This window comes from Solanum lycopersicum, chromosome 6 (genome assembly GCF_036512215.1).
Source record: "Solanum lycopersicum chromosome 6, SLM_r2.1".
NCBI lineage: Eukaryota > Viridiplantae > Streptophyta > Magnoliopsida > Solanales > Solanaceae > Solanum > Solanum lycopersicum.
In genome coordinates this window covers 44,361,159-44,383,283 of record NC_090805.1, presented here as the reverse complement: position 1 = coordinate 44,383,283, position 22,125 = coordinate 44,361,159, and the positions used below count along the sequence as shown (strand labels likewise).

Here is a 22,125-nt window from a genome sequence, read left to right as displayed (position 1 = left end):
AAAAAATAATGAAGTAAAAGAACATGGTGTTTGTTAAGGAAGTCATCTTTCTGCTTAAGATGTAATTCCATGGTGTTTGGAATCACAGTATTATCAGTAGGTTCAAGTTTTAGCTTATTTGAAATTCGACTTCAAAATCAATAATATAGAGAAAGTTATTGCACCAATAAAATGGAAAAAGAAAATATTAATATCTCAAATCTGCTGCATAGAGAATGCTACAACCATTGCCTGAGTACTGTTCTGGTGCAGGGAACACAGTGAGTTGGAAAATCATAGAGAAATATGAAAGAACTCAAAAGCACTTCCGCAGCATCTCCACTTGCATATTTTGTGTAACTGTTTTTACATTCACAGTGGATTGAAAGAATTTTGACGGATTATAAAGAATTGTATCCCTCACAAAGAATAATAGTGTATAAATCTATGCGTGACTAATGCTAATAACTCAGCTGGGACAAATGTTTTCTACAGTATGCCACCAAAACTCGTTCACCACTCAAAACAGACAGATAGTCCCTTCATCGTTCGTCCCATTCAGACAACAACTTTGAGAACCTGGAATGAAAAGTTCAAATTTCTGTCAAACGGCCCAAACAGTATATTATATGTTGTAAGCACAACTTTCTGAAGATCTGCTTTTATTGAATCAAAACCCAGGTGAAGTATACCAGAAGTGTAGTCAAATAATATAAACTAACATCATGCAAGTGAAGAACTACAGAACACAATTATTCTATTTTTTTTCTGGATGGCACAAACAACGAATTTCAAGAATATTTCTTTATCAAAATATGGTTAAACACACATATGAATCACAAAAATTGACCAAATTCTAGGAGGGGAAACATGGTTTCTTCAGTTTCTTGCATATAGCCCAAGGCAGAACAAGGTTAAATGTACAAGTTCAAATATTCTACAAGGGCACACCAGTCAAGCAAATGAAATGATATGCGTGCAAGTGTTGTTAACACACAAAATACTTGGTAAATAAGAAAATTTTGAAGCACCTCCAATCAAGAAGACATACAGATAAGAACTGTTTATCAGACAAAGCATGCATAAAATTGTGCTTGATGCAGAAAACTCAATTCTCACCATAAGAACGGATTACATACAGCTGGAACCAACTGTCTTCACTGAACCTAGTTGTGTGGTGTAAGCACTGCAAAAAGAATAAAAAGGAATGAGAGGTAAGTAAAGTAAATTGACAACCACAAAAAACAACATTACCCAGTGAAATCCCACAAGTGGGGTCTGGGGAGGGTAGAGTGTACGCAGACTTTACCACTACCCCGTGGAGGTAGAGAGGTTGTTTTGTAAAGACCCTTGGCTCAAGTTCAGCAATTTCGGGTATAAAGAAGAAGAAAAAAATATTAATGAAAATGTAACATAACAACTAATAAGAGAAGCAGTATAAAGCCAACTAACAATAAATCGAACGAAAAAGAAAAGAACAAGCACAAATAGGGACAAATCGAGAAGGAAAAGCGAAATGCCAAGAAACAAATGAATGCCAACGTAGTTAAGTTCCTAACTTATGCCAAAAACAAATGAATGTCAAATGCTAATCAACTGAAAAATATTAGCCAGCGCCGGAATTTTCACCCATAGAAGCAGTTCAAGTTATGACAGAAATTATCTATGGATTGAGGAACTTTAAAAAGCTTGAAAACACATTAATATCTAGACATGAAAGAAGAGAACAAACTCCAAAATCCACATTTTAGTATTTCATAGGAAAGGCAATATGCCTTCTCAAGGTTGGGTTTGCCTAAATTGCAATTGCTTCAAGCAGTTAAGGTTAAAGAAAAAAAAGGAGGCATAAAAGAAAAAAGAGAAGGATTTGGAATGTATAGGGAGCCAAACACAGCAACTAAAAGAAATTCAATTAATCACCAGCTACAAAATTAGGATTTTCACACCGGCCCAACCAATTGCTTTTAGGCTGACGGTTTTCCTTCAGTATTCGTACCCCACTCTTCTTCAGCCTCATTTCCATTGACGAGTACTGCACTATCAGTAGATTCAGCATCTACAACAGCCTCTTCTTGGCTCTCCTGTTGAGTGCCATCTTGTCCCTGCTCTTGCACCTCATCACCATTCTGTTCCACAACCTGGGGAGTTTAAACAAGAAAACAATCACTTTTAAACATGGCCTTTACCACAGTGATTAGTAGTATAAGTTGCTTGTATGAAGGGTATCAACTACCATCGAGCATAAGGTTGTTGTAAGATGCTTGAAATTCAAACTATTATGCCATACATCCATACCTAATCCCCAGCATTGTATAAACAAAATAATATAAAATGCTAACACTATGTTTTCTACTTCTTTTATATATATATATATATGTATATATATATATATATATATATATATATATATATAAAAGGACACATAATGGAAAATGAATCCTCATGTAAGACAAATAGAAACATGTCCATCTAATACCTCGTGGTCCGTTTCTCCATTTTCAAGGGGTTCTTCTTCATCCATTCTCATGTTGCTGAAAGCTTCTACAAGGTTGGAAGTTGGTCTATCAGCATAATTTCCATAATCTGCTGCTGGTGGGTATACACCCCTACATAAAAATTAGAAAATAACCTTGATGAAAAATTTTCACAATGAAATTGTGCAACACTTGGTCTCATAACTGGCTACCAGTCCACAATGGTGTTAAATATGCCCATCCATTAAACCCTGTTGAACTCATACTCCAGCAATAAGAGGAAAGGAGTACAAATAGAAAAAGAGATGTAAATTTTTTTCAAAGAGCCACCAGTGTACAAGCTACAAAAGATGCACAGAAAGGGGAATAGTGGTCTATATACACCTTTCCTCTGCGACTCTAGCTTCAACTGCATGTGCAATTTGCCAGTGCTCAAACATGTTGGGATATTCTTCAGGATCAGCCAAAGCTTCTGCTGCTTTCTGGTTAACCTACAGGCAGAAATCATGCAGAAAACTAGGTTCAAAATCTGACAGATAATTCTGCAGACTGTTTCTTACCCATAAAAGACAACCTTTTCTGCAGTTCTCTTACTACTTGCGCTCAAGTTCAAATCATTCTTTTACAAAGACACTCAAATTCTAATCGTGAAGTTAAATGGATGTCTATCGCATATAGAGTGTTCTCGGGCCACATTGGCCGCTGAGAGAAATCGACAGAAATATTTCAAGGCTATTTTCAGGCACATGCAAATGCAAGCAAAAGTTAGAAAAGAGAACACACACGTCAACAACAGCAAATTTTTATGTCTTATCACAGGCATAACAGTACCATCAAAGAGCTCTAAGTCCTTTGCACTGTTAACTTAAAGGTCAAAAAGCATGATCCCCACAGCATGAGGCTGAAGCATTGTACTTTATTTCTTTATTTATTTTAAAAAAGATTAAAACGAAAGTAGCATACTTTTTTAAAAAACTGACCAAGAGAAACAGCTCTTTAAATAGTGGACCATGAAAATCTAATAGCAATCACAAAAATGAATATCACTAACCTTATTAAGATCCTTCCTCCACATTGCAACTATTTCAGAAACCTTACTTGGAAGGTAAGATCTTGCCATAAATGCAGCCTCAGGTATCCGGTTGCTGCAAAGTAATTGCAATAGAGAATATCATTCCAGAGTTGAAACAATCTGACAAGTGGCAACAAACTGAAGAGGAACACAAATGAAAAAGTACCTGTCAACCAACAGCTGAACACAATCTTCCACTTTACCCAGGAGGAACAGGCAAAGGAATGCAACATTGTTTCTTCCATGCTCTTTTGCAAGAGATGCTAATTCAGCCATTCCTTCAGCATCTCCTAACGAGGAATAAAGCATCAGCAAACCACTCAAGTCATTAGCGTATTTCAAACAATCCTCTGCCATCTCCAGCTGCAAAATACAGAACAGCAATATTGATAGAGAATTCAAGTAAAGAACAGTTGGTAGGGATAAGGTTTGTGTACACCCCACCATCCCCAGACCCCATTTGTGGGATCACACTGGGCTTGTTGTTATAATCCAAGTGAAGAGTACTAAAAAGGATGACCAGGAGGCTGCAGAAATCAACTACAAACAACCTTTACACTGAACTACAAACAGAAACATTCGGTAAACTTTCACAGGCAAAAGGACAACCAACAGCGTTCAGAACCTTAACCATAAATTTTTCCAGCAGCAAAAATGGTATGGGTCAGGAGTTTTCTGCTAAGAAACTTTCGGACAGCTGACTTGGAATTTCTGATATAAATTAAGGAGCTCAAACACTGACCATTTGTAAAACTCATCAATTTACTTTTTTTTTCGAAAATTCAAGTGGTTTATGTTCCCCCTTGTAAGAATTTGTTTTCAAAAAAAAAGGGGCTCAAGCGGCTGTAAGTATCAATTACCATTCCAGCAGACATTGCCAGTTCACCCAACTGCTTCCATTTGGATTCACTCTGTGCTACTACAGCGATTTCCTGCAAACAAGAAGGGGCACATGGCCATACTTAACGACATATGGTTCTTCTGACAGAGACAAGTATAAGGAAGAGAGGCTGAAGTCAAACCACACACTTCCACGAGTTAGTAGCCCTTACCTTTGCAATTTCTAATTTACCCAACTGTATGGCAAGTTCAAATCTGTAGTCAGCGTCTGTTGCAACTTCCAATGCTTCCTCAATCATACCCCGTGATTCCAAGAAACGAGCAACACTACAGGGAATCATTTCATCAGAACTTAGAGAACTTGATAATCCCATCATATAAGACAGAACCCCCCCCCCCCAAGGCTCAACTACTAAATACAATATATTAATGCAGATCCCAATAGATCATAGGAAAAATAAGAACATGAGTGACTGCATCCAATCACATAGCATAGCAGTAAGAATATCCTCTTATCTAATATACGCATCCCTTCCGAAAGTCAGGGCTTGTAGCACGTATTAGCACTAAAATTACAACGGCTATCAGAGTAACTTTAGTAGTGTGTGCCACAACCCAGGATAATAAACAATATTACATCAATACAACTGTGTTCACAAACTAGATGGGATGGGCTATATGAAACCTCAAAATCCATTTCATACCATTTGGACACATTTCACTCCAATACTCAATAATGTGTCTTAAGAAAACAATCTACATCATAGACTACAATAAAATGATAGTTTGCATTTTTTCAACTGCCAGTTTGTCACATTTTGCAACTGCGTTCGAAGATGAAGGAAAATCGCAATCAAGCACAATTCGTTAATCATATTCACAGAAAAAAACATATTACAAGAAGAATAGAGATGTACCTGTTATGGTGATCCTTAGGAATTGATGGTAAGACTGCATTAGCTCTGTCCCAGTCACCACGCATCACAAGTGTCTTGTACTCTATCAAGCTGAGCAGAAGAGTATATCCCACGACACTGTAATGAAAAGAATATGGGTCATCGTAGAAGAGTCATACTTGAAACAATTTTTCTAGTTCCTGTGTGAGAAGCTGTCATGAGCCTACTTACTTGAACTCTTTGTCAATCAGGAAAACTCTACTTTGATTAGCGAGATATCCCAGCAGGTACATGGGTCGGTCTAAGTGAAACATTGTGGTCACCTAAAGATCATAAGAAACACTGTTAATCACCTATGAGATGAGAAATTCTGAAAACAAAGAGGTCCATAAAACTGTATGAATGACTTTTCATACCTCGCCGCCTACACAGTAATTCAGTCTCGAAGAAGAATTGTTGTAAATGAAACAATCTCCTACCCAAATTCCAGTTCTGACACGTTCATTTATCTCATAAAGAAGTTCAAAAGCATCTTCAACACCTTGTTCATCTACAGATCTTCCACTATCTAAATGTGCAGAGACAACATCACGCTGCAGGTTTAACCAAAAGACAATTATAACAATAGCTTGCAAAGTAAAGATATAGTAGTAATTTAAAAATCTGGGAAAGAGAGCTCTCACATTATACTTCAGTATGTAGAATGAAGTATCACTAGCAATAGCCACCAGATCACCACTGTCAGCCCAGTAGAGGTTCTGAAGTAGTTGAATAAAAAAAAAATGATATTGTGACAACCATCAAAAAGTAAAGGACCAACATAGCACTTATGGAAGTCAAGCTTATATATCTTACTTTGACATTAACATCAATACGTCGTATCAACCTGCACTCAATCCAATCGTAAAAGCAAATGAAATCATTTGAGCACATTGCCAATAAGGTACCCCCATAGATGTGCTCAGCAGAGAAAGTCGGGCGGATACTCTTTTTTTCCTGGAGACATCAGTGTAATCACTTCAATCCAGGTGAACAAAAGAAACTACTAAACAATACACCCTTCAGCTTCAAGACAAAAAGAAGCTAAATGCATTAAAGAACTACAACTTACTGCATGCACATGACCCCAAATTTACTTGTCAGGCCTCTAAGAAGTAACAAATTAAAGGGTACGAAATAGGAGAGAGAAAAGGAGACTGGGTAAGAGGGGATAACATCTAATTGTGGGTCCACTATTTAAAGTAATATCATTAGATTAAATAACACATAATCTGATGCATAACACAAAAGTAATCCAAATTTGGGAGGGAGTCAGTTGTGAGGACATTCATGAAACCTGGAAATTTTTGCTGAAAATCTTAATCCTTGAAGTACTTTCTCGGATAGCATACTCTCCATCAGACGACCAAACAAATTCCAGAGCTGAGCCAAATGACCTATTTCTCCAGGCCAGAGCAGTATATATGATATACTCACCGTCTCCACAAACAACAACAAACCTTCCATTGGGGTTATGCTTTAAGCTCTGTGAAGGAGGAGAAAAAGAATGAGATCAACAGTAAGTGACATCTAAGTAATTACATCCTTTAACCCTAAGAGGGAAACTAGTATATTCCAAATGGCAAGCACAACCTCAAACCATGAGGAGATGACTAAAGAACCAATAAAACGACACATTTTTAAGGACATAAAGAAAGCAAAGAAACAGGTACATAAGTCATATCTTCTGGGATAAGCATAACTACAACAAAATGGCTTCCCACAATGGAAGTCTGAAGAGAGAAACTGTACAAAACGAAAACCAGAAATCAGATTAAGGGAGGATTGGTTTCAAATCTATGCGTTGCTTTTTTAACGAAAATAACAAGTCTTTTACTAGAAAGAGGATACAGTTTATGCAAACCAAACAGGATAACCTTACATGAATAACAATTGAAGTATTTGAACTATGGAACCAGATCCAATTCACAGTTGCAAAGCAGGTTGTAAAAGATTATACAAAATGCCAGGTATTAGCTGTAAATCTGACTCACTTGTGGGTATAGGTCACAAGTTCCCAATTCCTTGACCGCCAAAGGCAATCTTTCTCCATCAGTAACCTGATATAAAGCAAATTATTCAGAAAACAATATCCAGCAGTAATTGAGGGGGTGACCGAAACAATATTTTAGCTGTAATTTGAATTAGGCAAGCAGACTTGAAGGAAATTGATGCCATACCTCATAATCCACACCCACACTCTTGATGTTAATAGTTTGAACCTCATTATGCTTAGCCCATATGACTTTTCCACTATTATCCATGCTAGCAACAGGCACCTCTCGACCAAGTTTTACCATAATGGTACCCTCATCGTAACCAATTACAACCCTATACATTTAACACATTAATTATAACTGCAGCTAGCTGAACAAATGCAAATACAAAGAAAAAGATGAAATCATGATCTACTCATTAGCTCTTTAATATTTCCTAGTTTCAAATATTTTATTTTTGTAAGTTCATGATTCAACTAACATTGGCTATTCCCTCTTTCCTCGTCCAAATCTAAAAAGAAAATAAATAATTGAAAATCAAAGTAAATATGGAAATCATCAGACTTCTAAGCAGATCAAAAGTACAGCTATAAATTAATTATAGAGACTCACCTTCTTGAACCTTTCATGTAACCAATAGCCCAAACTCTTTCAAGGCCATAATTCAACGTGTTCTCGAGTCTGCGCCAAATAATTTTTTTTAAATAAAAATATTAAGGAATGAAACAAGATTTATGAGAGGATACAATCACTCAGAAGTCAGAACCTGGGGAGTGCTTACAAAAGTAAAGAAAAAATTCATCATTTTATCTTAGGCAAAATTATAGAAATGCATCAGTTTTCAAAAGAGATAATTCAAAACTTTGTCAAGTCTACCAGAAAATGCAAATCAACAAAACGATAAACAATTAAAACCCAAGCACCTAGAAAAGAATACAAGAAATCAGAACCAGAAGGTTATATAAAAAGTTAATAAAAATCATTTTGAAAAGGTAAAGTCAGCGATAGATGAGATGCATTGCTTTAAGTGGTAGATGGAGAATTTCATCTTCTCGTTAGGCAAAATTCTAGAAACACGCCATTTTTCACGGTTTAATTGAAGTTTAATCTGAGAGTGAAAAATAAGAAGAAAAGTAGCACTGCAGCTAATAGCGGTAGACTGTTTTAACTATGTTAACATGTTAGCCCATTGATATAGATAAACAGGAAACATAATTCAGCTTTAGTAAACATCAATTCGAAAGAGGATATCAAAACGTTGTTATCAATTTATTCAAGTTCTAAAAAAGAAAATTCCACGCTGAAAACAAGAGATGTGTCAATTTCAGCAGCATGTATGTGCGATATTCATGCAACCTAATGCAAGAAACATTTCATCTAAGCAATGCCCCACACCCACCCCAAAAAACCCACACACACACACACAAATTCTGCATTTGTGTTACGTAATCTGTGGCAAAGAATTTCTTTTTGGAAAAAAACAGACAAAACTCCATAACAAATTTGAAAGGAAAAATGGACATACAATTTGGACTAAGATAGTAGGGTGTGCATGTCTTCCCTTTTTTTTCTGATCCATAATATAAGGAGGGAGTAGCGCATATGTTTCAACAAAACTTGTATCTCTCCAAAGATGACACAGCTTGAAAGATAAAAATAAACATTCGCTAATTTATCCACCAATAGCAATACATAGGTCATCACTATGATTCAATCAAAGAATTTTTTTTTTTTTGATGAAGTAAGTTGTTCCGATACCAGCATCAAGAAGATGCAAAGGGTACAAAAGAGATATGGTAGCTCCATTCCATGATAAAAGTTGAGACCCAATCAAAGAGTTCACATAGGTCATCATTGTAATTCAGTCAAAGAATTCATATAGTTCACATAGGTCATCATTGTAATTCAGTCAAAGAATTCATATAGTTCACATAGGTCATCATTGTAATTCAGTCAAAGAATTCATCTAAGCTACATAGCCGGTTCCACTGATTCATGCAAACTCCAAAGGATAGAAAGAAGTGGTTCCCTTTACAGATTACAACTAAATATGTCCATATTCATCCGCAGAATCGGTGTCTTTTTTTTTTTTTTGAACTTGATAACTTTATAATCGCTGTCTTTAAAGTTACAGAAACTGAATATCCGACAATGTATTGGAACACAAGAAGTCGTCAAAAAATGAAAGTCATATCTAATAGTAATAGAATTTTGAAATAAGCTAAAATAATTAAATGATACTAAGTATTACCTGTAAGTAGTTGCATGCCATATACGAACAGTACCATCTTCAGACCCAGTCATTATAATAGGAAGATCTGGATGAAAACATACAGCAGAAACATTGTGTGTGTGACCTTCAAGAGTCTGGACACAACTTCTTGTCTGATAGTCCCAGACCTGTTTCGTGATTCCAGAGCACATAAGCCAGGTTCTATAAAGGTGCAATCAACAACAGAATATAGGTTATTAGTAGCAAACCTTAGCAGTGTGATCATCAGAACCAGTAATTAGATAAGGTTTATCACCACCAGTAAAATAATCTACACAATTAACCCCTTTCAGATGGGCATCCAGTGTAAAGTTAGGGTCAGGAGAGCCAAGGTTCCAAATCTACAAGCAAACCATTACCAGGTGAACGACAAATATGATGTTATTTAGTAATTTATCATAGGAGGGAGGGGACGATAGGAAAGATAAAAAAAATTACCTTTATAGTCCGATCAAGAGATGCACTAGCAAAAGTATTGGTGTCTTTTGGATTAAATGTGACTTGCATCACATAATGGGAATGACCCTCAAAAATTTGAGTGCATACCCATCCCTTCTCCCAATCCCAGAGCTTTATAAGCATGTCATCAGATGATGACAGCACATATGGTAGAGTAGGATGAACAGCCACACACCTAATATAATCTGTGTGCGCCTCGAATACTTTGACCTTATCCATGGTATTATAATTGTATACACGAATAAACATGTCATCGGAACCCGCAACAATCCACTGTTTGCGTGCTATAAATTTCGCTGATCTTACTGCAAAGAATAATTAAGGCGTTAAAAGGTACCGCAACCCTCTGTTAAAGCAGAAGGCTTCTTATGCGCCCCCTGACCAACCAAAAATACCACTTTCATTCAATTAACAGACCTGGTAATTCAGTAACTTCGAAAGATTGTGCCATTGTCTGCATTAAGAATGAATGACACATCAGCATTCTACAAATAATGTCATTACAATGTAACTTCTCTTCTATTAGGGGAATGCTGATACAGTTGCTTTGTCATACTAAGCTAAGAAGTATAAAGTTGCGGAAAAAGTGAAAAGAGTTATCTCTCACATGTATCAATGGTAGCTATTAGGTCAAAGTACTATGAATACTGAACATACTTGGAACTACAGTGATTAGAGAATAAAAATGGTGGAGATATAATTTTAGGGGCAGTTCTGTTTTCCGGGTGATAATTTTACTGATCTAACTTGCAACTCCTACTATGTGGCTACGAGAGATGTTATCCCAAAGTTCAGGTAAGAGGAAAAGGTATGTGATACGAAAATGGAAGACATACATAATACAGGCCAAAATCAAATTATGAGCTCAAGATGATATCAGCTTTTCAAATAACCACTAACCAACAATTCTGGGAGCTACAACTATCACCTTGCCTTTATATACAAATGGCTGGAAATTCGCACAGTATCATCTTAGCATGGTTAGAACTAAAGCTACCAGTAAACATTGAAGTCTGCTTTGTGAGCATTACTAAGCACTGATTGAAAATCAACACCAATTCATCTTTGCATAACCAGAATTGCAACTACTACGCAAGTGCTTCTAATGGCCCGCCCACCCCCTAACTCCCTTTCTCTAAATTTTTAAAGATTCCTTAGAAGGAGTTTCTAAAATGTTAAGACAGACATATGACCATTATCCCAATACCATAATAGCTGCTCCGTCCTTTTCATGTGGTTATTCCTCAGTTTGGGATTATGCTTACTTTTACAAGAAAATTTATCATGTACAATTTTCACAAGATTCAAGAATCCAACTTTAATAAGAAGCAGCACAAGTTTGGATGTGATTTCCTATACCTGGGTCTGGTAGTTCCAAATGCAAAGGGTCCCTGAATATAAACTTGTCAATATCCTGCGAACAAGAATAGAAAGAATGAGCCACAAGAACTATCATTTAAGTAAATGACATTACCGTTCAACTATACCAGGCCCCCCATTCCACAGAGGAATAAAAACTCTGTAATTCATAATTTTGCAAAGAGTTTGTTACTCCAAAACTTCATCATATAAAAATGCCACTCCCAACAAACAACATTAGAGACTACAGAGTAATCATAAGCACCAACACTGGAAAATAAATTATTTTTTTAGTAAAGATGAGTTTCATTACCATGGCTCCGTAGGATGGAGATCCACGGCCTTTACCCTTTCTGATCTTTGAGCAAGTTTCCTCTGATCAAAGTACCACAGTCAGCATTAGTACGAATGGGCAATGCAAAACTATTTAATCCACCTATAGTATTTTGAATTCTGAAAAAGTATAGTACCTTAATCTCCAATCTTAGAGGCTGTGCCATCGCCAATGAAAAAAAAAACACAAAAAGGAAATGAGATTAAGTTAGTAAACAACAAATTACCAGATCTCAACTAATTCTCAGAACCGACATTGAATTTTTCCAATCCTCAACATAGTGATCCGTTACCACCATTAAATCGAATTGGATTTGAATCAGATCTAAGTTTTAACATAATGCGAACGCATTAATAACCTACTGAAACTAATGGACGTACCATTTTCAGTGAATAATGCGAATTCTAATCGGAAAAAATGCAATAAATCAGAGATTTGAGTGTGAATAATCCTAAAGATCCACCAGCTACTCAGCTGCAGAAATCTTCCAAAATTCGAATTGCTCGCTAAGTGGCAAAGTGCCGGAGAGAGATCGGAAAAGAGAGAAAAATGAGTAGAGGTTTTGCTAATGGCAGCGAGCAACCTCTGTAATAATAAGAAGAAAGAAAATGGGAGGAACGGTAGAGGAGATCATACGATGATGATGCTTTGAATTGAAGTCACAATACATTTGACAAATTTATTTTGCCTTATTTATATGAAAGCAAGATAAATTAATAAATATTATGTAATTTGATTCGGGTAATACATTACACAATTATTGTTTTTTTATAGGTATATTTCAATTAAATATGTTACTAGTTTTCGATATCTCATATATATATATATAGATAGATATATATATATATATATATTTATTTATTTATTTAAATTTTAGATTATTTTTGGTACTTTTAATATAAATGTAATTATATTTTTTAAGTTAGCCTTTAGATATAGATTCTTAAATATTTTTGGCATATATTATTTGGGTTAAATTTCATTTTGTATTTTGTCATAGTATTTGTGAAACAAAAATATAATTTATAACCATAAAGTTTTAAAAACTATAACAACTAATCATAAATTCGTATTTATTACAATCAATTGAATCTTCATTGCAACAAATAACAAGAAGTATCAATGACACCGTAGAAATGTGACAGTTTGGAGTGAGTGAAATAAGTATAATTCTAAACATCGTGAAGTAGACAAAGCACATGAGTTTGTTACCCTAAACCAATTATTTATTATTTTTATTAATAATCACATCATCACTTTCATATTCACCGAATATTTCATCACTATTTTGATGTTTGCGTAGAAAAAATTTTGTAATACAACGTAAACAACTACAAGAGGTGTTTTTGTAAAATATAAAAATTTAATATAAAATTTCAGTTTTTAAAAGGTCTCAAATAATGAGATTTAGCCGAATATTAAAAAAAATTAGTATTTGAAAATTTGAGATAACCAAATAATGACAAATTATATGAACAAACACTATTTATCAAATTTATCCTCAAATATTACTTAAAAATCTATGGTCAAACAGGACCTTAACTTAAAACGTGATGATAATATATAATGTGTCTGTGGCTTTATATTCAAATTTATATACATTAAAATAGATAAAAGAATTTGTGGCAATTATTTTGTGATATCATCATTCTAAGTAATTATTACTAAGATTTTTGTGACTATGAATTCTTTAATTCGATTATCGCAAAGTATTATGGGAATGAATATCATCGTCGAAAAATATGTTATCACTACATGTATTTTTTTTGTTGTATTTGATACAATCCATATGAACAAAAAAATTGTTTTGCTTTATAATGTTACTAATTTGGTTATTTATTAGGAAGAGATAAATATCTAGTATAATGACTTATTTTTATAAAAAGTATTTTATTTGTTCACTTTTATTTATCATATTTTTAATTGACACACTAGTAATAAAAAATAAATTACATAAATTTCACTAGTTTAGATCTTAATTACTAGAATTTTGATAATTTTTATATTATTTTTTATATCAATTTCGTTCATCAAATACAATGTATCACAATCTATCAAATAAATGAATATTTTATGAAAAATTAAAAAACAAAACGGATTTGAATAATCCTTTCATATTAACTATTACCAGATTTTCTAGAAAAATTCAAATCATAATTTCTTTTGAACATAATTACTCTCAACAACTTTTGAGTATTTATTCCTTTGTATAAATATAGGTTTCACACGTATAATAACTTTACCAACTTCTTCAAAAAAACAAAAAAAAAACTAATTTCTTCCATTTATTTTCCAACAACAACCAAGTGAACCGCTTTTTTTCATAAATTAAAATTTGTTTATTTTTTAATTTTGTGAATATATTTTCCAATATTTGATTCCTTGTACGCACACTTTTTAGGATTATTATTATTAGTAAATCATAAATCAAATAATTTTAATATAAAATTACAATTTATTACTTTTTTGTTTGTAATTGTATTAATCCCTTAAAAAGGAAAACTTTCACATATAGCTCCTTAAAAATAGTCTAATTACGCTTCATATGAACATTTTATTAATTACAATTTGTAGCTACATGTTATACGGAGGAAAGAGGCGATCGAGATCGGGAGAGAGAGGATAGAGGCGACGGAGAGGGGGAAAAGAGTGGGAGAAAGGTGAATTGTATATGTATATTGGTTAGATAATTGTATATTATACATATGTATTTGTATATAGTATAAATTTAAGGAATCCCATAGTGTAATTCAATTATTACATTCTGTCCCGATAAGTTTAATAATTACAAAAAATCCCTTAAAATTGCTGAGCCGTGATACTTTAGAAAGTTATGATACATGGTAAATGATACATAGTAACTTAAAACTGTTAAGAAAAAATAGGGGATAAAAACGGTAAATTTAAAGCTGTTACTAAAACAGCTTAATTTGTGGTAACAGATCATTAATCAGCATTAAATCAGCACTTAATTGGATATTAATTTCATAATTTGAATATCAAAGATTGTATCAGTTATTTAGAAAACAATTGGAGCTGCCGAAATTTTTTTGTTGTTGCAGTGGGTTTTTGAAGATGAATACTTCGATTTTGATGAGATATTCCGGAATTTGGGTGAACGAATTGCAGTATGAAAATTACAAAATTGATGGAATCGTTGTTGGTGATTCAATTTCGTTTTCTAATCTCAAAGCAGCAATTGCGGCCGAGTTGGACATTGATGTATCAAGGAAAGAAATTGAAATTCGATACATTGTAGAAGGTAACTCCTGTCCGATGAAACTTAAGAACGATATGAGTGTTAAACTATATTTTGAACTGAAAAGAAACGAGCCTGGATTTTCAATATATCCATTATGTATTGACACAATTGAGAAGAATAGTGGTACTGTACATAACTTTGATGGAAGAAGTGGAGAAATAACGTGTGTAGAAGGCACAACAAATGATACACAGGCTTTGGCAATAGTTGAAAATAGCTTAATGATACATGGTTTCAGTTTTCAGAATTTCATACTATGTGAAAAACATGTGATACATGTCTATAACATGTATCATTGAATTAAATAAAACATTATAACATGTGATACATGTCTAATACATGTATCATAAACAGCGACTAAACAACATACACAAAGAATCTATATGTATCATCAACTATATCTGATGAAGCATTTATTAAACTTAATGAATGATACATTATAACAAGTTTCAAAACATGTATGAGTAAATCAACTAAACAACTAATACCTTACTGATACATGATATCATACAGGAATTCATACTACATGCAGAACATGTGATACATAGCTACTACATGTATCACTACATTGACTAAACAATGTACACACAGATTCAACATGTATCATCAAGCACAGATTATACTTTACTACACTTATATTACTATGAAGTAATAGAACAATTAACAAAAACGAAAAAGAGAAGAATATACGAATTGATGATGGATTAACTATAAAAAGGGTCTGGGTTCTTACGATTCAATATTAGGAAGAAATAGTCGAATATGGATTAAGAATAAAAAGAAGAAAATAGAAAAATCTGCTGGGTTGAGAAGATTCAAAGTTATGAAGAAATAGTGGGATGAAGACGATTAAGGAAAAAAAAGAAGTGAAAGGTGACTTTGGTAAGAACAAAACGGTAGAATGCAGTGGAAGTTACCATGCTTCCATATTTTTTGAATTTTGAAATTCAAAATTTCAAAATTTGTTCTTTTATTTAAATTTAATTAAATTTAATAATTCAAAATTAAAAAGCTGATTAAAAGGTTGAGTGTTTAAATGGAAAAAATTTAAAATTCAAGAACTGATTTAAGAGGTTGAGTGTTTTAATGGAGAAAAAATAGGCATTAAAATTGGTAAATGTGTATTATAGGAGAGAGTGTAATGTATCTAAAAACTTACACTAAAATAAAAAAAATAGGGAATTATGTAATATTTAAAAAAAGTAGGGAAAATTGGAGAATATAAAAATTATAGTTGTGTATTTATGACAATAGAGATAAGAAGAGGGAGGAGAGAGGCAAGCGAGACGGGGAGAGGGAGGAGATAAGAGAGCGCAGAGAGTGGGAGAGAGATGGATTATATATGTATATAATTGAATATTATACATATGCATTTGTATATATGACAAGCAAGATTGGGAGAGGGAGGAGAGAGGTGAGCGAGATTGAGAGAGGTAGGAGAGAGGACAGAGAGGTGAATTGTATATATATACAGGTTAAATAATTGTATATTATACATATGTATTTGTATATCATGGCGAATTATATATATACAAACGTGACTAATTATACAAATGCGAAGTCAACCCACGTAATTAATGTATAATGTTAGTTGTGAATCATAATCATAACAAACTATAATTATGATGAGTAATTAAATAGTATAAGTTTGCTTAACCACATAACTTTTCCTACAAAGTAATACAAATCGGATACAATAATATGTAGATAAGATACATTAAAGAGTATCTCGGATACGTTATAATATAACCAGATACATAATATGTAGCTCAGATACATTAAAAAACTACTTCCTATCCAATATGTAGTTCAGATACATTAAAAATTAGCTCATATACATTATAAAATAAACCTAATACATAATATATAGCTCGAACCCATTAAATATTGACTCGGATACATTAATAGGTAGCTCAAATACATCAAAGAAATAAAGAATTTTAGAGATTCTTAAAAAATGAGAGGGATATCAAAAATAAGGAAAACAAATCTGGTAGATATTAAAAAACACATGACTTTAATGTGAAGTGAGCGGCAACTCAATAGTAACTAGGTGCAGAAGTATGCGGGAAATGCAATATTGAATTCATACAGAGTTATTTAGTATAGTAAATTTGGACACTCTTCATGAAAATTCTTAAAATACGTTTGATTAGGTGAAAAAAGAAAACATAAGTTTGGACACTCTACATAAAAAATATAAATATATAGCCGATGGCATTTCTTATTTTTTATTTATTACAGAATTGTCATTGTACCAAGATGACCGCATAGCGCAGTGGATTAGCGCGTTTGACTTCGGATCAAAAGGTCGTGGGTTCGACTCCCACTGTGGTCAGATGTTGATTTTTTTACATTTTGGATCAAAGTTTATTATATAGATAACTCTGAAAGAAAAAATATAACAGTTAAAACATTGATTTTTTTATATTTTGAGTTATTATAGATAACTTTGAGAAAAAAATCACGAAAAGAATAAAGAAATGTAACACAAACCTTCAAAAAACAATAAGACGGAGATTCCAAAAGTGATGACATGAAACGAAGTCGTTAGTCTGCATCACATTTGTCTCTCTCTTTTGGCTCAACAACAGTTGGTCATATACTTCAGCACCGTCACTCTCAATTTTTAAAGAGATTTAATTTGTGTTATTTGACCAAACTTCTAAATAATTTAATTTTTTTTCCAGTATTAATTCATAATAATAATAATTTTTTAAATATATTCCAACCTTAGTCCACATTAATCGCAATAAGACATCTGAAAACTTATATGGAACATGATCTCTTCTTTTGTTAAGCTAGCTAAATTGGAATAGTATTTAGAGATATTCAGAAAAGTTTTTAATATTTTTATTCTATAAATTTATACGATTAACTAATATTTATGTACTTATCGATATGGATATATGCACAAAGTGCCTACCCTAACACTATTATGTTCGTATATATATATATATATATGTTATAAACTGGAGAATATAGTGTTTGTTCACGTAGCTGTATGAATTTAGCACTTGTTATTATACAACCCTTGTGTAATACCAAGGGTAAAATTCATTGTACCATAAACGGCCTTTGCTGTTCAGCAAAAACTGGTGTTCTTTAAATTTTTCCCCAAGTCCCATTACTCATCATGCATCATGATACATGGTATATTGACAAATGATAAAAACAAAGTATTTGGCATCAAACAATATTAATAATCAGTACTGAAGTACCCCATGAATCATCATGTTTTATTACCCCTTCATGAATCGCTAAGGCATTTTAGAAAATTTTCTTGACACCATATGATCAAAAGGCGCTATTCATGAGCCCGTTTGGCTTCATTCTCATAATTTTTTACTATTTTCGTGATTTAAATTCACAACTTTAGAATTAAGGGTGATTATCACCTGAGCAACCTGTCTAGTTCGTTACTCATGTTTATAATCACTTAGTTGGGACAAATCTTTACATAGGTATTAAATACTAGCAATTGGGTATGGTACTAGAAGTTTATTTGTCAACGATGACAGCAAGATATTCATTCTGTGATTCTGCCTACCAGGCTTAATTTATTAATTTGGGCTCTACGCCTCCCATCCAATCCCCCAAAATTTAAAGAAAAACGATTAATAATTGACTCCCAAAATTTAATTTGAATTGAATGCATTGATTGATAAACCAATAATTGAATCATCCGGTCTTGTCTGACATTATTTAATCTAGGCAAGAATTCATCGTTAATTTGCGATTGGGGTTTGTTAGTAATTTGTTGCAATTAAGGATATCTCGATCATGACATAATCATGATTTGATGTTTATGAATTTAAAATTTTTATTTTTTTATTTTAAATTAATAATTTGTGAATATTTAATGAAAAGAGATTGTATTGTACTCTAATTCTACCCTTACTTTCGTTGGAAAATTAAACAACTAAACCATACTACAAATATACAATTTCATAAAGCATCTATCTTTGCTTGTGAATGAAAAAGTTAATAAGACAAGATACGGGAGCATCAATAGTCTACACATATCAAATTTTATCATTAACAACAGATAACAGAAGAATTACAGTTTAATTTGTATGATAACAGTGACAACAAATTTTACCCTGTTTTCGTCCCTTGTATTTATTTTAACTCGAGAGTCTGTCGAAAACACCGTCAATCTGGATACATTATATACTCTCCAGATCTCAGTTGTGGTACGATAGTGAGTATGTTATTGTTGCTTTCTCCATCAGTCGAGTAATTAGTCATGGGTGAAAATTCTGGAGGGAACAGCAAATCGAGCTGAGAAGGAACGAGAAAGTTCATCAGCATCGCCTTGATCGAAATTCTGTGAATAAGAATGAGGATCATAAGAAAACCGCATTGAATTTGAACAATCGTAAATCCGCTTCTTCTCTTTCTTCATCTTCCTCCATATCAGTTTCCAGATGGGTGCTCTGTTTGATCTGTTCGCCGGCAACTTATAGGATACCAAACGGTCGTATTCTCTACCGGAGTAACATCGCCTCCAGCAGAAGTTTCCGTCGTCGGAATCACACCATGCTCCGGCATCCATTAGAGTAGACAGAACAGTGTGTGTTTATGATCTGAATTTTTTTTTATTATTATTTTGCGAATCAGTTTTGGAGGCTAAAGTGTAAATGCATGAGGGAAACAGAGTGGGACTGCGTATATATAAACGGCATGATGTGTACACACTGCTGAAATTTTTCCTTTTTTTTTTTATAAAAAAAAAAATCATCATTGTAAATAATATTTATACTCCATGCATTATTTGAATTTAATAAAATGGTCATAAATTTTAAGTACTTTTTCACTTTATTTGAAAATTATGAAGTTGAAGGTAAAATTAGATTTATTTATACTTTTCTGAAATAATATTCGGGTTTGAATATAATTATCATATATAACTTCAAAATAAAAGTGAGTAGAAAAAATAATGAATTTGAAACTTTTTTGTTATCAAAGACATATTTTCAAACGAAAGTAAAAATTATTCCAAGAAAATGAATAATTTGACAGTGCCTAAATTTTAACAAAATAATAAAAGTCTGTTAAATCTTAATATTTAAAATATATAATCACATTAATAAATAATTATCTTTTAAACGTTGTGATTTTAACATGACAAGATCTTGTAAATAATAAGGAATTCTTTTATGTATTATTTTGTTATAATACTAAGTGGTGTTTGGTGTAAAATGGTTGAGCAGGGAAGTGGCAAGAGACATGCCACTTAAGTAAAGTTCGACTTTCTTCGTTTTTTTTTAAAAAAAAACTAATTTAACTTTATATATATTTGACAAAAAAATAATATTTTTTTATTTTATAATTTTAAATTAAAATTATGTCAAACATATTAAAATGACTTTTAATCCTATGAATTATGACGTTACACAAAAAAAAATTGAAATTAAAATATAATTTTTTTTTAAAATAGAGAGAGTAATTTGTTTTGTCCTTTTCCTTTTTACATTAATAACTGAGTTAATGAGAATATCTAACTTGTCAGTTGTGAATCTAATAATTTATTGTTATTGAAGTCAGATTGTTACAACTACAACTGAAATGGCAAAGTTATAAACGGACTAATTATTGAGCGGATCAAATGGCTAGGCTTTTACTGATTTTTGTGTCCGTAAAAGTTATGAATTGGGCAATACTAATGAAGTGACCTTTCATTATTTCCCAATATTGTTTGTCCCTTTGTTTTTCAATTTTAAAATGAAATAAATTCACACAAAAGGAAATTAAATATGAAAGATTGATATAACAATTCTAAATAATTTGAGATTCGTGAATGGTTAATGATGTAATATCATTATTCCTTTTATTTTAAATAAAGTGTCGCTTTAACTCATTTCACTGTCATTACAAAAAATTAAGAACTACTCATATATGTATTCTTTAACTTGGATTCAATTAGTATCTGTGATTCTATATCATCTAATTTTGAATATGCACAAGTAAACACACATACTGTATATCACGTAGGATGCATGTGCCTACTTGTTCAACTTTATATAAGTTCGTCTAATTATACGAGCTCAAAAATGGATACCAAAGATTTTGGAGAGCCAAAGCCCTACTCCACCATAGTAGGAACTGTCTGACTAAAAGTTGTCCATGTGTTTCTTTTCCCATTATAAAATGACACAACTTGGAGTTACAATCCACAGAACAAGTTAAATTGGCACTTGTCTATCAAAATTTCACCTTGCTGTGAACACAGCCAAACTAATATTGAACAAGTGGTTGGAATCTCAGCTGGTCCATCACCTCAACATAGCCACTGATTCCACAGCCTTGCCTATCTTCACTCATTTTTTCCCCAGCAACTAAATATGCACAAAAATCAAGACCCTTGTTCAGGCGTACACGTCAAAAATAATAATTTTGACTTATATATACGGAATATTATTGTGATGAATCATTACCACTGTCCATTGCAAACTAAAAGCTTAAATGAAAGAGCAATTTCAGTTCACCAATTCCTATCTGTGGTAACTGTGAATCAATCCAAAGTTTGTATTTTAATATACATTTCCACTTTTCTTCTCCTCCTTACCTTCTATTTGACTAGTACTCCCTAATCCTTATTCATACTAGTATATATAATATGGTGAAAGTGGTTCATATAGTATCTCCAGTATCCAATGTGTTACCCGAGAGAACGTCCTGGACGATTCGTTCCTCCTGATGAAGGGCAGAGAAGGGAACAAGTGGAGATACAAGTTGTAAGCAGAGAAGTATCAAATGGAAATGGATCATCAGCTGAAGCTGGAACAATGAAACAATGTGTTTGTTCCCCTACACATCATCCAGGCTCATTCAGGTGTAGGCATCATCATGCTGATTACAAATGGGCTGCTCAACAGGGAACTATTAAGACTGCTGATCATTAGTTCCCTACGTGAACTCACATGTAAAAATTCATGACATTCATCTGTCCTGTATTTACTTTATTTTCTACGCTTCTTCATCTATATGTGTGTTTTCTTTACCCTGGTTATATTAAGACTTGTAATATCATTACGAAACTGAGTCACTTTCAAGAAATAGCCTATAAAATTTCAAATAGAGTTGATTTCTCGGATGGTCACTTGTTTTAGAAAGTCACTTTCTTTGTTGAAGAAAAT

The 22,125-nt window shown here is 32.9% G+C and overlaps 1 protein-coding gene and 1 non-coding gene across 3 annotated transcripts; one reads left to right on the top strand and one right to left on the bottom strand.

Annotated features, from left to right (window-relative positions):
• Positions 1–172: 172 nt before the first annotated feature.
• Positions 173–12,512, bottom strand: LOC101247229 (coatomer subunit beta'-2). Of its 2 annotated transcripts, none has more exons than XR_742083.4 (26): positions 12,102–12,460; positions 11,858–11,878; positions 11,701–11,762; positions 11,388–11,442; positions 10,446–10,482; positions 10,008–10,333; positions 9,779–9,910; positions 9,549–9,697; positions 7,910–7,978; positions 7,481–7,631; positions 7,295–7,360; positions 6,598–6,786; positions 6,117–6,257; positions 5,945–6,019; positions 5,678–5,854; positions 5,493–5,584; positions 5,283–5,399; positions 4,578–4,692; positions 4,386–4,457; positions 3,692–3,888; positions 3,505–3,598; positions 2,838–2,944; positions 2,456–2,585; positions 1,900–2,117; positions 1,099–1,165; positions 173–558 (listed from the first exon to the last, which is right to left on the bottom strand). XR_742083.4 is itself a non-coding variant. In XM_004241680.4 (26 exons), the coding sequence occupies exons 1-25, from the start codon at positions 12,102–12,104 to the stop codon at positions 1,146–1,148; spliced, it is 2,739 nt and encodes a 912-aa protein (XP_004241728.1). In that variant the 5' UTR covers positions 12,105–12,512; the 3' UTR covers positions 173–558; positions 1,099–1,145. The 2 variants fall into 2 exon arrangements, 1 of the variants encoding a protein (XP_004241728.1); XM_004241680.4 differs by having other exon boundaries at positions 1,976–2,117; positions 12,102–12,512.
• A 4,735-nt stretch (positions 12,513–17,247) lies between these two features.
• TRNAR-UCG (transfer RNA arginine (anticodon UCG)) lies at positions 17,248–17,321 on the top strand. The gene has a single exon. It is a non-coding gene; the product is annotated as a tRNA-Arg (tRNA).
• The last annotated feature ends 4,804 nt before the right edge of the window (positions 17,322–22,125 follow it).

What these genes read in the sequence shown, in the direction of transcription:
- LOC101247229 (XM_004241680.4), bottom strand. An exon ending in TTTTCAGCAAAAATTTCCAG is followed by an intron (nt 6,258 to 6,597) that starts GTTTCATGAATG and finishes TGATGTCTCCAG; the next exon opens with GAAAAAAAGAGTATCCGCCC. An exon ending in GGAGGAAGGATCTTAATAAG is followed by an intron (nt 2,945 to 3,504) that starts GTTAGTGATATT and finishes TTCTGCCTGTAG; the next exon opens with GTTAACCAGAAAGCAGCAGA.